This window comes from Vigna umbellata, chromosome 1 (assembly GCF_029865625.1).
Source record: "Vigna umbellata cultivar VRB3 chromosome 1, Vumbellata_1.0, whole genome shotgun sequence".
Taxonomy (NCBI): domain Eukaryota; kingdom Viridiplantae; phylum Streptophyta; class Magnoliopsida; order Fabales; family Fabaceae; genus Vigna; species Vigna umbellata.
Window position 1 is genome coordinate 6,443,970 of NC_142165.1, and position 17,182 is coordinate 6,461,151.

Below are 17,182 nucleotides of genomic sequence, written 5' to 3' on the forward strand. Positions count from 1 at the left end.
ATTACACAATAAATGAAAATTAATACTGTGAAAACTAAAATCAATAGTCATAAATGATAGTATATTGGACAAAATATTTGATTATATCTAATTTTCCTTCTCAAACTAGTAGTGACATCGTCATGTCAAATTTATTTCTGTTGGATAAAAGCTGACATAATCATGAATAAAATTTCCTGAGGTGTGTAGATTCATTGTCCTTAAAGACTTATTTGCGGTGTATTGCGCAAGTCTCCCAAGATACAACAGGAACTTCCCAAAACATCTATGAGGATCTCAGAACTAGCAAGGATATCTAAAAAGAGTATAAAATAAACCCACAATATTTTTAGAAGAGGAAAATGAGAAAAGAGAATGAGAGATATTTACAGAGCTAAAGGAGAATAAAATCAATAAAAAAATAAAAACAATTAAATATTTTACCGTTGGACCACTTAAGAAAATTAATTTGAAGGTTGTTGGCAATTAAAGTTTTGAACGTTGCAATCCAACATTTCTCTTTTGCAATCAACATGAATATTTTATAACAATCCCCCACTTATTGTAGAAGAGAGTTGAAAGAAAAGATAAAACATTTTATTCTGGGTCTCAAAGGATGTAATGCATCAGAGTTGGTATAACAAGTTATATGAACTAGTCTTAGATTTAGAAACTTAACACACATTGTAGTTGGTATAGCAAGCTATATATGAACCAAAGACACTTGACATGTGTTAGAGGTTTATCAATCACAATACACTCTCACAATCCTTGTTGTTATCACTATGTTGCGCTTACTAAGTTATGTGCGTGTCCGGTATTCATGAGTGCTCTAGAGGTCATGCCAATATCTCATGCAAGCGGCCCTACTCGACACTCATATAGGTGATTTCATCAAATGTATGTTGTGAATCATACACCACCCATAAGGGATATGAAAATCATTAAAAACTTTGTTTAAGCTAAAATTCTTTCAGGACATATAATTTTAATAACAAAGTTTAGCCTCTCAATAATGCAGTCTCTAGCACTTTCACACACACCATAGGAATGAACATATTTGATTTTAAAAACAAATTATTGCTATCATAACTAACAAGTGACTTATTTTTACCCATATGAACCTTATTCATGGGATCTCCAATCACAAAGATTGTGTTACCATCACTTGTTTGTTTGCAAGTGGCTTAAGTCTCATTCCCTGCGATGTTTCTAATATCATTTGTCTTCCTAGGGATTTTGTTAGAGGATCTGCTAGATTCTGTTCTGACTTCACATAATCAATGGAAATAGTTCCACTCTTTGTTGGCTGCAAAACCAACGGCAAGTGCACCAGTCGCAGCGTAGCAAGTGATAAATATTGTTCTCTCCCAAGGGACATGTGCAACACATGACAATTCTTCCTTTTATAACTCAATTAGACATCAAAGTGTACAAAATTACACAATAAACTCTTTTTGGTATTTTATCAAACAGTTGGTGTGCAAGAAATTTAGCATAGTGTATTTACAATTTGTCAAGACTAGAATTCATCCATTTCATTCTCATGCATTCACAAACGTCTCAATTCCATCCAATAGGTGTTCAATTTCAGTTCTAGGTTCAATTCATATTTCTCAATACATCAAGAATCATAATTCTGCATGGGTGATCAATCCAAAGCAAGCATTAAGCATATAAATTAAATACTAACATGAATTGGAAAAGCATATAGCATTAACATCACAAAATACATAAGAATTCCATGTTTTACAACTAATCTCAACAAATAGGAAAAGCCCTCCATGGTGGAGAACTTAGGGTTCTAAACAATTGAAGAGATAGGGAAGAAATTGGAACCAAAGAGAAGATGCACAACCTTTCCCAAGGTTCTTGGCAGCTGCTCCATGCTCCATTTGCGCCTCCCCTTCGCATCTCCATCTCCAATTTGTGACCCATCTTTTTTCTCAACCCAAAAGGGGCAAAATCACCATTGATGAAGCTTAAAGACTTAAGGAGGAGTGAAAGAGCTTCCCAACACCCCAAACAACCTCCAATGGCCTCTCCTAATCTCTCTAGGTGAAGAATGAAGTGTAGGAGGAGAAGAATGCCCAAAAAATCACGAGACCCATGTTTAAATAACTCATTTTGACACATCAACGTCGCCACCTCTCAGCTGCACCCCAACGACAACATTCCAGAGAGTAGGGCGCTCAACTGCACCCTAGCTGCACCCTAATGGCAGAATTCCAGTGACAAAGCGCTCATCTGCACCCCAGCGCCAACAATCCAGAGACTGGTAGCTTAGCTGCACCCCAGCTGCAGCATTCCAGAGACATATAGCTCAGCTGTCGCTTAGCTATAGGCAGTTTTGACAGCATTATAAAATTCAAGTTCTTGTGCGATTCCAAATGCTTCCAACATGGGTATTCAATTCAAATTGATATTTTATTGTCCCAAAACATGTTCCCTTGAGTTCTTACTTGTTTTCCTCCACTAGAATTGCTTCCTATTCATTTATTTCACACACTCAAACAAAGAGATTAGAGGTAAAAACAAGCATATACTAAATAAAACACAAGAAAATTAGAAAAAACACTAAACTTGAGGATAAAACAAGGTAAAAGCTATGAAGGAGTTGATTTATTCAAAATATATACACACAAAGACACGTAAAATCAATCGTTATCACTCTTTAGCAACTGTTTCACCAAATTATGTCTTAATTATATATTTTTATTATTTTCATTGTAATTCTTGTTTTTAGCTATAGCTATTGTCGATTAGCAATCATAGTGTATTGACACCGATGAGGTTAGTTTCATTTCTAGTGGAATGTTTGCTAAGAAGTTTTTCAACCACTCAGCCTCATTACCAGTCATCTCAAGAGCAACAAACTCATATTTCATTGTTGATCTTGAAATAATTGTTTGTCTAGTTGATCTTCATGTAATCGCATTACCCCCAAGTGTAGATACATAACTACTAGTGGATTTTGTCTCATCTGAATCAGAGATCCAGTTAGCATCATTGTACCCTTCTAGTACAGCGAAAAATCCACTATATTCAATGGCATAATCCATTGAACCTATTAAGTATCTCATAAGTCTGGCAAGTGCATCCCAATGTTCCTGATTTGGACATTGAGTGTACCTACTCAGTATACCTACTACATAACCAATATCGGGTCTAGAAAAGTTCATCAAGTGTAGTAAGCTCCCAATTATCTGGGCATACTGAGGCTGAGATAATGATTCTCCTTTATTTTTCATTAATTTAGAATTAGCCTCATAAGGGGTACTCACTGGTTTCAGGTCATAAAACCCAAACTTTTTAAGAAGTTTCTCAATGTATTGTTCTTGAGATAGTAATATATTATCTCCCTTCCTTATGATTTTAATACCTAAAATCACATTGGCTTCACCCATGTCTTTCATTTCAAATTTTGATCCTATAAATAATAGTTTTTAGATATATTATCTGATTGCATGAGTCAATCATTAGCATGTCATTCATATATAAATATATAACGTCATATTCTCTACTTCCAGATTTAGAGTAATATCCTTAGGTGAAAAGCCAAATTTATTTCTTTAAGTAATTAAGTAAAATTAACTACACCCCACAATTTTAAAATATTTAAGATTGGTAAACGAGAAAATACATGGTTGTGCTTCTCTCTTTGTAGGTAAAATATACGAAAAATTACTCAAGTACCTCATCTTCTTCATCCTCATCTACGGCCCCTAAAAATGCGATCAAAAGTCATCGTTGCAGTGAGCATCTTGCTAGCCTCCGAAAGTTCTGTCTAGAGAAGACCTCGACTTTTGACACGTCCAGAAATGGTTTCGCAATTACCGTATGAGTTCTGGAAACAAAGTTTTGATCCTCCGGGATTGAATTGTTGATGTCAACCATAAGTCGTTAAGATTGTTGGATAAAAGCTGACAAAATCACGAACAAAATTTCCCGAGGCGTGTAGATTCATTGTCCTCAAGGACTTATCCGCGGTGTATTGCGCAAGTCTCCCAAGATACAACAGGAACTTCCCAGAACATCTAAAAAGAGTATAAAATAAGCTCAGAATATTTTTAGAAGAGGAAGATGAGAAAAGAGAATGAGAGAAGACTTCTTTTTGGTGTGCGTTGGAATGGAGGAAAAACCCTCTATTTATAGAGTAAGAGGAAAATAAAATCAATAAAAGAAATTAATATTTTACCATTAGAACACTTAAGAAAATTAATTTGAACGTTGTTGGCAATTATAGTTTTGAACTTGTCTTTTACAATCAACATGAATATTATGTAACAATTTCTTAGCAAGTTGAATCTCGTTAAGCTAATAAGCCATTAATTAGGATATTAACCTTTGTGAAAAGGTATTGAACAAACTGTAAACACAGTTTGGAACCTTATTCTTTCTGATTACATTCAGAAGCTTTCGTTCTATAGCCTCCCTAGACTATTACGTAATTCTTTGATACAATCCTAGAATTACCTTAACAAATGGTATCAGTTAGCAACCTTCCAGCATGTCCAGCCATGACAAATGCTACAAGAAATCGAGTTTTTGAAAGTGAAATGAAGGATCACGTGGAAAATCATATTAGGTCCAAAATTGATGCAAGATTGATGGAGATAGCAATGTCGATACAACACACTCTTCAAGAATCATTGATGTAATTCTTGACTCACTAGCATAAAATATACACATGTTTTTTCCAACAACAATGAGTCTTTACATTAGCAAAAAGGCATGAGTCTTGGACTAAGCAGCCTAAAATGGAGGCTTCTTCTAAGCCAATCACCAATAAATGACATTATTCCTATTCCTATCAATTGTCAATAAAACTTCTCATTGATTGCTCGTATTAATTTCCAGACCCATCGATCATTCTCTCATTGGATGGTTAGTCGCCCGATCTTTTGGCTGACTGGGTGATCCTACCGTACATATATCTAACAATTTTGTTTTACTACATAAAGATACACATGCTAAGACTCAATTAGTGAGAATACTACATAAAACAGGTCTGAGCATAAATTGAAAGAAAATTATTGAAGATTATTCAAGAGGTTAACAAAAAGTAATTTTTTAACAGGATTAGGTACATTTGAATAAAAAGAATTTCCTTAACAAAGAAAATCCAAGCTTTAACCTAGAAAAAATAAATCTTTTAAAAAAAAATTATTGATAATGTCTACAAGATTGATCTCCCATGTACAACATGTGAGTAATACTTTTTAACGAATTTTATTTATTTTTTTCAATACTGAAGTTTTAGATATCTACAAATATTTCTTAAAAAGGTTAAAAAAAACATTGTAAAACAAAATAATTCCCTTTTTAAAGACTTAATTATTGAAGACCTTACATTTTGGAGAAACCTCGTTACATTACATGTATAACATGTTCGAAATATTGAAATTAACATATTAATATTATATTTAAAGTTATATTTTAACCCATATAAACGCATAATTAATTTGAATATATCAATTAACTAATAGATTTTCTTGAAATGTAAAAGTTGTAATTCTTTTTTGTTTATTTAAGCGAGACATATAATTTAATTTGTATTTATAAATTTTTTGAAATTCAAAATAAAAGATAATGTTTTTACTAAAATAAGTGAGATTATCTTTACTAAATGTTTTCCTACGTCTTAATATCAAAATACTCACCGAAAATTATTATCAAAATACTCACGGAAAATTATTTCGATATTGTGATAGTCATTCTTAAACTTATGATGCATTTTTTTAACACGTTCATTTTAGATTTCTTTATTTTGTTTCAATTTCTTATTTTATATTCTTAATTAATTACATTTTCTAAAGATTTTCGTAAATTCTATTTAAAATCTTATCTGATTTTTTAAGCTTAATTATATTTTTTAAATTATCTATAATAAAACTATAAAAAATATTTACATTTTTTTACAAAAATAATAATAATAATTTTATTAATTTCTTATCATCATAAAAAAAACTTACACAAATCTTCATGTCTTTTCCCGCTTAAAGATAAAAATAATTCTCAAAATCATAATTCACTAACTTTTCAAACAAAAATTTAAACTTTTATAATATTATTGTATGTTTTTATCTTCTAATATATATTGTTTTATTCAAGAATTAAGATTCGAAAATCCGAGTCCTCTTCGTCATCATTCAATTCAATTATTTTTGAAAATTTTATTTAACTATACATAATAATTCATTTATAAATTAAAAAAAACATTTATTTCTAATGATGAAGGGAGCTCAGAAAAAAAAAATCAAGATGAAACTGAACAGGTTAACTTTGCTGGGTTCGGAAGGAACTAGGTTAAGGTGATCAGCAGCAGATGGAGCAGGAACAACAAAACCTTGAAAGCTTCTTAACATGGGCAGCACAACTTGGAATATCAGACTCATCAGCACCCACCAACCAACCTCAACACTCTCCTTCCTCATGTTTGGGTTCTTCTTTATGTGTCGCTCATTTTCCTCACTCTGGCGGGTACTCACATATCCTTCTTATATGCCCTAATTATCGTGGATGTGCGTCATAGTTAATCTAACCTTTGCATTGGATTTATCGCACCAATGACTTTTTGTTACATGCTGATTATTGCCCTCTTACTCTTGATGTGTATTTTCTTTGCTAATTAATCCGACTCTAATAATAATGTAGAGGTTGATGCTTTTGACTTGCTTCTGGTAACAAAATTTTACCCATTTTTTGTGTATTGTTTGGATAATGTTGCAGGAGAGGTTTGGGTGCTGTGAGAGACCTTAGGAGAGGGGAAATCGTTCTCAGAGTTCCGAAATCTGCTTTAATGACAAGAGAGAGTGTTATGGAAGATGAAAAGCTCTGTTTTGCTGTCAGTAGACACTCTTGTCTCTCCTCAGCTCAGGTTTCTTTCTTAGCAGTGTATGTGTTACTGAGTGTAATAGTTCTGTTGCTTGTTTTGTTTATGTTGTTCTGTAATTTAATTTGTAACTATGTGCTAAAACCATAATAAGTCTTTATCATCTTGTTTTGATTATTGAACGAAGGTAAATAGTTTTTGTTAGAATTATTGGTGCATTGTTGAACTTGGCTCTGAACACCCATTTGGATATGTCTTCATCATCATTATTGTTGTATTGTTGTCTTGTGTATTCTTGGTTGTAATTGAATCTCACATACTTCTACACTTGTCTATAATTCAGGTATTGATCGTTTGCTTGTTGTATGAAATGGGTAAAGGGAAGACTTCAAGATGGCATCCTTACCTCATGCATTTGCCACACACATATGACATACTAGCGATGTTTGGTGAATTTGAGAAACGTGCTCTCCAAGTTCAGTTTCTGTTTGACATTTTAGTTTATCTTGTTAGGTTAGATTATAGCATCTTGGCTTATGATATTGATCAGCTTATCATTGATACTTTGTATAAGAATTAACTTTTGATGTGATTATTAGGTGGATGAAGCTGTGTGGGTCACTGAAAAAGCTATACTAAAGGCCAAATCGGAGTGGAAAGAAGCTCTTGCTTTGATGGAAGATCTCATGTTTAGGCCCCAGTTTTTAACTTTAAAGGCTTGGGTTTGGGCTGCTGCAACGGTTAGTCAGTTAGAAACCAGGCTTTTGAGAGGAGATATATGCAGCTAAGAGTAGTTTATTTATAAATATTCAATTTTGGATGGACTGAAAACATCTTTAATTTTGGATGTTTATTTATCAACAAACACTTTCTTGCCTTAACATGTACTTACATCCATGCTATTGTGATAGACTTATTTTCACTAATCTGTTTTAAGGTGTGCTACTTTAACTATTTCCTCGATAAGAAAAATAAGCTAACTGTATTGAATATTGATTACTTTTTTTGGTTGATAAAATAGTTTCTGCCTTCATGTAAATCATCACTCACTCTATGATTTGGTCACATTTGAACTTTGAAAAATGTAGATATCTTCTCGAACATTGCATATACCATGGGATGAAGCCGGATGTTTATGCCCTGTGGGTGACTTGTTTAATTATGATGCACCTGGAGAGGAGTCATCTGACATTGATGGTTTAGAACATTTGCCATCAAACTCTTCCATTCACGATCCAAACTTATTAAATGGAGGCAACAATATAATGGTAGATGCAGAACAATTTGATTCTCATTCTCAAAGATTAACTGATGGTGGGTTTGAGGAAGATGTTAATGCATATTGCTTCTATGCTAGAGCACATTACAAGAAAGGCGATCAGGTATTTAACAATTTCTGGAAATTTTAGTTACTAATTTGAATTAAAATATTAGTTTAAGTTTCTAGATGTGAGAAAACATGAATTAAAATTTCATTGATTGATTGCATTTTAGGCTTTTGGGTTCATTTTCTTTGTCCTGTTTGGATTATTTGTCCTTGACTTGAATATAATTTGTAGTCATAGATGTTATGTTTGTATCTATTTGATTAGGATACTGCTTTGGATCAATGATGCTTGGTGGTACCATTTCATGGTGAAGAAGTTTAGTGGAGGCTGCCTTATTTCAAGGTTAGGACTGCCATAACTCTTGGCAGAAACTTACCATTGTACTTAGAAATTACCCGTAAATAAAGGATCACTTGTTGGAACAAGATATAAGTCCTTTTCTTTCACAAAGTGTGATCCTACCAATTAAGCCAACCCTTATTGGAGATATTTAGTGGTATCATGCTGCACTTCAACTCAACTCTCTATACATGTTAAGCCTTCACCACACAATCTAAGTCTAGAAACCCTTATCAGTTACAACTGTGATTGGATTTCTAAGAAATTGCTATTGTCTTATGTCTAAGTTAATTGAATAAAAAATTGGGATTGGACAAACTGTACACTAGATTTGTACACAGCCTTTAGAACTACAGCTTTTAAAATGATGAGAACAAAATTACCCGGCTATGTGGCTTTAAGCTCGGGCAAACTACCGGTGGATGTTCGTATTCAGTAGTATTATGCAATGCATAAGGCCCTTCTCAAGATAGGATTATATTTAGGATATGGAGCAGTAAACGTAGCTTCTGTTTGGTTTACATATCCAATTCAGAGTGTGAATGTTACTGAATTCTTTTCTCAATAAATATAAATGTAATTTATCATAAATCTTACCTGGAACTAAAATTCTATAAACAAAGTTACTTGCTTGTCTCCTGTAAATTATTCAATTTTGCAGGGACTAATTTTTCTAATCCTACTTCCCTTTGAATATTTTCAAGTGGTCACTAGTACCATATCTGTTTTCAGTCTCTACATTCCATTGTTTAGTAAATAGAGAATTACTAATTACTTTATCTTTACCAGGTTCTATTATGCTATGGAACTTACACAAATTTGGAGCTTCTTGAACACTACGGCTTTCTCCTGCAGGAAAATCCAAATGACAAGGTTTTTATCCCTTTGGAACCAGCTATATATTTTTCCACTTCATGGCCTATGGAATCACTCTATATCCATCATAATGGGAAGCCTTCGTTTGCACTACTTGCTGCATTGCGGTTGTGGGCAACCCCTCAAAGCAAAAGGAAGTCTGTCGGACATCTTGTGTATTCTGGTTCACAGCTGTCAGCAGACAATGAAATTTTCATCACGAAATGGCTGTCCAAAATTTGTGCGACTGTGTTAAAAAATCTGCCGACATCTATTGATGAAGACACCTTGCTCTTGAATGCAATGCACAGTAGCCAAGATTTTTTCACTTTCATGGAGATCACAAAACCTATGTCTTCCAGGGATGAGATCTATACCTTCTTAGATGCACATGATATGAAAGATGCTCATAGTTTCACTGGCGTAATATTATCTAGAAAAGCAAGAAGGTCCATGGATAGGTGGAAATTAGCCGTCCAATGGAGACTGAAGTATAAGAAAGTCCTTTCTGATTGTATCTCTTGTTGCAATGAAATACTAGATTCTTTCATAAAATAATGCTTTGTTATACTGGTTACGGTATATTTAAGGTTTTTCTTTGCTGTTTATCCTTCTTCAGATGATAGTTTCTTATTGATTGAAGGAAGGAAGAGAAAGAACATTATTTTACCGGAAATAGGAAAGCAAACCTTGTGCAACAACAGTAATTTGAAGCTTTTGCAGATGCCTGCTATATATGGATGATTTCAGAAGAGTATTTAGATGTTTGGCAGACTATTTTTTTACTGGTTTTCTGTTCTGACATTCAATTTCTGATGCGAAGAGATGTTGACGAAATTCTGATATTGCATATACAAGGAAGGCACTACAAGTTATTACGTAACTTCAATGTCTTTAATCACTTCAATGTTATTATACTACAAGGCGTATCCAAATAACGTGATTTGATTGAAATTGGGTTAAACCTGAAAGTTTAGCAGTATAGGAAATCCAACACAAGTGCTGGACTAACATAATTATAAATTCATTCAACATATAATTTATCTGCAAGATAATCCTTTATAAATGAGTCAAATATTCATCTAAGGTTTAATGATTTAACTGTAATTGAACCGGTTTCGATAAATAATGTATAATACTATCTTTCAAATATAATCTCATAAATTTATAATAAAAAACCAAAAAATATCCTAAACATACCAAAGTCTAAATGAAATATAATAATTATGTTAATAAATTACAATAACGAACAAATTTTCATAAAAAAAACAAGACAAAGTAAAAATTGATATAAATAACTAAATTATATGTTTTACACAACAATTGATTAAATAATTTATATCAATTTGTAAATATTAATAAACATAATTTTTTTAAGTTAAATTAAAAAAAAATCGCAACTTGTTTTCAGTTCACCCATATGCTACTTCCTTCCAGCCATTTAAGAGTTAAATAAATATCAATTATTACTGTTATCCTCATAAGTTTTATTTTTTATTTCCTATATGCATTAATGGGATCTTGAATTTTTTTAGTGGTGTGAAGATAATTGTCAACATCCTTGTATATTTTTAAAATCTTCAAATTTATTAGTATAACGATCAATTGATCAATTCTTCAATTATATATTTTTAAAATTCTCAAATTTGTTAGTATAATTTTATGGATCCATTGATAAATTTTTAATTCAATATTTTAAAATCCTCAAGTTTGCCTATAATAAACTTCTTTTATCAATTCCTTAATTACATTTTAAAAATTTTAAAATTTGTCATTTATGTTTCTATTCTTAGAATTTTCAAATTTGTTAGTATAAATTCATGGATCGATTGACCAAATCTTAGGCTGTATATTTTTTAAACTTGTAATTACTTAGTATCAAACGAACAAAATGATAATTTTCAGTACTGAAAAATAAAACAAGGTATAATTTTTTAACTTAATTATTTAAGTATCAAACGGATAAATTAATCAATTTTCAGTACAGAAAAATTATAAAACAGGAATGAACCGTAGGAAGAAAAAATTAATTTTCAGTACCGAAAAAAAAGGAATAAATACTGCAAAAGAAATTCAGAACTTTGTTATTGTAATGTGACTAAAATTAGCATCCAAGAATACGTCTATAACACGCTTTTCAATGCAACAAATGTTTTTCACGTTAAAATGAAATAAATCATAAAAACAAAAAATTAAAAAAAGACACATTTCATCGTATTAATATCTACTTGCTCGACAATCGAAGATTAAAACTAAAACAATGAAACCATAAAGAAAATCCCAAATGTTCAAAATCTTAAACAAATACTGTGAAGACAAAAAACTCATAAGCAAAGATGGATCAGATTTATTTGGCTTGGTTTCTCAAAAGAGAAAAATCGCACAGTTTGTTCAGCGTCGATCACCTGGGGAAAAAATCATCACTTCCATCTCTAGATCACCATGCACATTCAAATGTTAACACCAATACAACCTAAAATATAGATTCGATAACAGAGTTTATTAAGATAAAAATACCTTTAACATAATATATCTAATTTGAGGCAAATATTTTAATGCAAATAAAAACTGAGCTTGGAAAAAAACTAGTGTTGCAGTGAAGAAGGTGACGCAGATTTTCATACAACTAGGAAAAAACCCTAATTTGAGGTTCGGTGAAACATTTAGTTCTCGGTTCTCTTTATAAAGACCAAGGAAGCGGGTTAATTCTGTTAGGCCCATGGTACTAACTGGGCCTTAGTCCGATTTTTCAGATTTAGTCTAATGTCCAATTTACAAGCAGATTGTTCCCTTCACCACCACACCTTTCTTCTTTCACCTCTTCTTTACTATTTTATCCCTCAATAAAATTTTATTTTTAGTGTTATTATTTTTTAATTTTAGTCGTTCGCAATCTATTTCACTAATAACTTATTCTAGTCTCATGAGTAAAATACTTTTCTTTCATTTTAACACTTGTCACTCGATCTCAACACTTGGGTTTTGTCTTCTGATATGATCTTCTTATGTTAATTATTTGTTTTTATTCATGATCAAGTCATTATTCCTTTCAGATTAACTGGGCCAAATGACCAATAACGCTTGAGAAAAAACATTTAAAATGTTCAAAGTGTGGACACTTGTTCAAATAATTAATAAAAAAAAGAATAAATATGCTCGGTATTTATTTTTTTGAGCGCACTAAGGAAAAGTAGAAACTGACTTGGAGAAAGACCACCTTATAAATTGAATAATTTAAGGTTTGGACAATTATGAATATAGAGACGCTCCAAGGGAAAAACATTCCAGTGAATGGCAATTGTAACTTAGGGTGTGTTCTTTTGGGGATATTTGGGGGAGATGATTTGGGGGAGATGATTTGAATGGATTTGAGTGGATTTGAGGATAATTTTTTTGTTGTTTTTTTTGAGTGGATTTGAGGGTAATTGAGAGTGGATTTGGAAGTAAAGTTTGTGAAAATTAGTGTAGGATTTGATTGATGTGATAGATTTTAAAAATTTGTTTAATTGGTAGAAAATTAAGATTACCAAATTGCCCCTACTTATAAAAGTATTATAAAATGTTATTTTGTAATGTTATATTTAATTGTATAAATGTTTAAAAAGAGAAAAAAAATTATGAAAAATTGTAAAAATTAATTTTTAAAAATTATAAAAATTAAATTGTAGTAAAATGAATGTATTTTAAATTGTAGAATTAAATTGTAACATTATTAAGTACGAAGTGATATCAATTTATTTGTCACGCATGTGAGAATGATTAATATTAATCAAACAACCACAATTAAGTACTAAGTTATAATATTACACGACCTAAAAAAAGTTGAAAGAATAGCATGTTGCTTCAGAATTTTAAAGTAAATTTATATTATATTATATATTATATTTTATATTTTATTTTGTAATTTTATTTTAAAAATTTATAAAATATATATGTTTTAAAATATTTGTGATTATTTACATGCAGTGTAGACTTTAAAACATTTATAAATATTTTCTAAATGAATATTCAACCTATAACAAGACCGATTTTTTTATATAAATCGAGTTGTAGGTAAAGTATTTGTAATCCAACTCATTGCCATTTTAGAAAAAATGTGTCAAAAGCATATATTTTTACAAATATATATAAATTTCACATATCACAATGACATATTAATTTAGAAGATTTGCACATAAAAATTGTTGTTACCTGCGTAAAAAATAACCATATAATACTTTGTTTGCTTTAAAATATTAACAAGCCTGGTATTATTTTAAAGCCAAAATTGTATACTAAAAGAATAATGATATAACAGTAATATCCATCTGCAAAATAAATAATGATGAATGAAATAATGAAAGCAATTTAAGCATTATTATTACGTATGTATTAAAGAATAGAAGAAAAGAAATGAACAGCTGAAGATGTAACAAACATCGGAAAATTTCCAACCTGATTGCAAACAACTATGATTAGAGAGGAAAGCTTACCACCACCTTACCAATGCACCTCTCAGTCCAAAACATAAACCTGCAAGACATGGTTAGCATGTTGCTTCAGAAATAAACAAAATCCTTGAACTCCAACTCTGCCTGCTTTAACACGTTAAAAAACAGTTTTTTAAAACCTCCACACCACCGTACTCCTCCTCCTCTCCAACTCCATCCCCATCAACATCTTCTTCTCCATGGAACACATGTCCCTCCCCTCACGCATCCCCTTCTTCATGTCATCCGTAACTCAGTCTCTACCTCCAAGGGTAGTGCTACCAAACCACCCTCCATCACCCTCCATCATGTGCTGTCTTCTCTACAACCCCAACGGTGCCACCACCTCCATGCATCAACCTTAACACCCTGGACCTAACCAACGACGGAGGAAGCCATGCACGAATGAATGTGTAACCAACTCACACACCACAACCTGCCAAAAGGGACCAACTCATGCACACCACGCCTGCAACCGGAGCCGGTCTGTAACACGTTCTGGAAAACTGTAACCGGTTACAAGCCTCTGTAACCGAATACGGGTTTCTTCAAAAAACCTGAATCACCTTGTAACCGGTTATGGCTGCTGTAATCGGTTACGCCAACCGTAACCGGTTACGCTATCTTGTAACCGAGTACGCGTGCTGCTGACCCTGTTCTTCTTTCACCAAGCTTGTTCTTTCACCAAGCTACATCCACTTTACTCTGTGCATTGCTTCTTTCTCGTGAAACCACAGTGCATGTTTTAACTTTTTTTTGAGCTTTGGAATCGGTTATTGATATGTACCCTTCACCATGTAATCGGTTACCCTTCGTGTAATCGGTTATTCGGTGCACTGTGCTATCTTGATACCATTTACGTACGTGGAATTTAATATAAAGCTCGGGGCACACTCGACATTTCACTTAAAATCAGTGCAAATCTTCTCACATCCGCGGATGATGAAAACTGGATGAATCCCGCAAATCCGTCCGTGCTTTTCCTCGCCAATCCTCTCATACGAACACGACGTAACCTTCAATTCTTCGCTCTGTAATTCGCATGAACAGTAAATTCGGTTCATGCGAACACAGCCTTAAAGTTAGGTACACTGATGAATAACTAAGCATCAGTTCAGAAGTTAGAAATTCAAACTTCTCACAATTTTGGAGATGAATAGAACATTTTTTTTTTAACTGCATGAGAGATAAAAATCTTTTGATATTAAGAAATGGAAGACAATTATTGCTTATTTACTTAATTCCCAACAATTAAGTAAATAAGCAATGCCGACCCAAAAATGTGTACAGTTGATAAGAACTATTAATTGTGTAACGGCAACCTCATTAGTTGAAATTTTAATGTTGTATAACAAAGTAAATCTCCTTAAAAACTGTTTAGGGTTAGCTAGTTTTAATTAAGCCTCTATTAGATTTTGGTGTGTCTAGCATAGGAAAATGGGTTTCCCTTTATTTACGGAAAATATTTTATGACAAAAATTACAAGTATTTTTTGTAAATGACTTTTTTGCAAAAAAATTTTGTAATTAGTTGTCATTTCATTCGGTTTAAAATCTTAGAAATCAATTTTTTTTTTCAAAGTAAGAATATTTGTAGAAGTGATAAAAGGAAACTTAAAAGGTTAGAGGGAAAGAACAAAAGAGATAAGCTCTTGCCAATAGATTATAATACAATTAGTTTATCATTAAATTTCTAATTAAAATAAATTTATGGAGCTTTGATGAGTAACCGAGTATTTCAATAGTTTAGTTCTGCATTTGATATATTTTTTTTCTTCTTTTTTGGTGTAGCTAAAGATATGAAAAAAAACATTCATTTTATTTTTTTCCATTTTTAAATATAATTTTTTTTCTGTTTCTATAAATTATATACCAATTTTGTTTTTATATGTATCAACGTTAATTCTGTGGTAAATTTAAGCAAATTTGTCCCAAAATAATCTCATATTTGAACTTATGAAGAATCATTTTGAGACTATTTCAAACCTAATCGAACTACTTCAAAATTTTTATAAAGTTTAAAAATTAACCATTACAAAAGTTTCATCAAAGAGATTACAAAACAAAATTATATTTACTTTTGTTTTTTTTAAATCCAATTGGGTGGATGTATTTTTTATTTTACTATCATCACACCTGAGGAACTTTTTTAAAAGTGATAAATGGAAACTTAAAAGGCAAGAGGGAAAGAAGAAGATGAAACAAACTCTCCCAGTGGATTTTGGAACCTTGAACAGTGAGAATAAAATTAGCGTATCATTAATTTCTAACTAAAATTAATTTTATAGGGCTTTAATGAACAATAAGTGAATATGAATGGTTTATTTCTACATCTTTATCTATTTTCCTTTTTTTTTTCTTTTTTTTTTCATGGCTAAAGATATGGAAAGAATCATTCATTTTATTCTATTTCCTATTTAATTTTTTTTTCTAATTATATAAATTTCACTTAGGATGAAATTCCCTTAGTATGCAAAATTTGAATTTGCACACAGTCATTTTAAGACTATCCGAAACCTAAATAAACTACTTCAAAAGTTTCATAAAGTTTAAAAATTAACCATTTTCAAAGTTTCATCAAAGGATTACAAAATTTTTTGTTTTAAAATTCGATTGGTGGATGTACTTATTATCTTACTATCGTCCACTACTTATAATAATAGAGTTAAATTTTGTATAAACAAAACTTTATGTATGGACAAGAAATTTCACAATTTCTGTAACATTTAAATGTAAAGAATAACTTTATGTTTTTTTTTTCAAAGTTCTTAAAAAAATATTTTATATTTACAAATTTTTGCTCAATTTGAGTTAAAAGAGATCATTTCTAAGATATGAAGTATTAGATCAAGCTACACTTGAGTAAAATAGCATCAGGTAGAGTCCAATCAAGTCGATCTGAGCCTAGATCAAGTTGAATCAATATGAGTTTGTCCAACTTTAGTCAAATAAAGACTTTTTATGATGGTTTTACAAGACAGTTTATATTTTATATTTTAGTTAAGAAGCCCATGTGTACTAAGTTGACTTACTATACCTGTTATAGTAAGTCAAATTAATATGACATATTCATATACATGTCTTAATAAGTGACTTATTATGACAGATGTTTCTAGACTTTACATTGTAAATAACTAGATAATTCCACTGGTTGGTCTAACATCGCTCGTTATATTTGATAAAAAAATTATTCATATGTATTGTTCTTTGTTCTTTGTTTAGTGAAAAGTCATGGTAGTGATAGAGTTCATGGCGTTTAACATTTATTCCAAGAAGAAGATTTGGAGTTGGAAAGACAATTACAACTCGTTGATAAATCTCCTTTGAAAAATATTCATGTATTTTATATTTTTCTTATATTTCATTAGCCCATGTTTT

At 31.4% G+C, this 17,182-nt stretch overlaps 1 protein-coding gene and 1 non-coding gene across 2 annotated transcripts; one reads left to right on the plus strand and one right to left on the minus strand.

Moving 5' to 3' along the window:
* The first annotated feature begins 6,218 nt into the window (after window positions 1–6,218).
* On the plus strand, window positions 6,219–10,099 carry SDG40 (SET domain group 40). The gene is made up of 6 exons (XM_047303784.2): window positions 6,219–6,462; window positions 6,712–6,859; window positions 7,158–7,289; window positions 7,414–7,554; window positions 7,903–8,196; window positions 9,271–10,099. The coding sequence occupies exons 1-6, from the start codon at window positions 6,308–6,310 to the stop codon at window positions 9,892–9,894; spliced, it is 1,494 nt and encodes a 497-aa protein (XP_047159740.1). The 5' UTR covers window positions 6,219–6,307; the 3' UTR covers window positions 9,895–10,099.
* A 1,573-nt stretch (window positions 10,100–11,672) lies between these two features.
* Window positions 11,673–11,766, minus strand: LOC124830157 (small nucleolar RNA Z103). The gene has a single exon (XR_007028164.1). It is a non-coding gene; the product is annotated as a small nucleolar RNA Z103 (small nucleolar RNA).
* Between the last annotated feature and the right edge of the window lie 5,416 nt (window positions 11,767–17,182).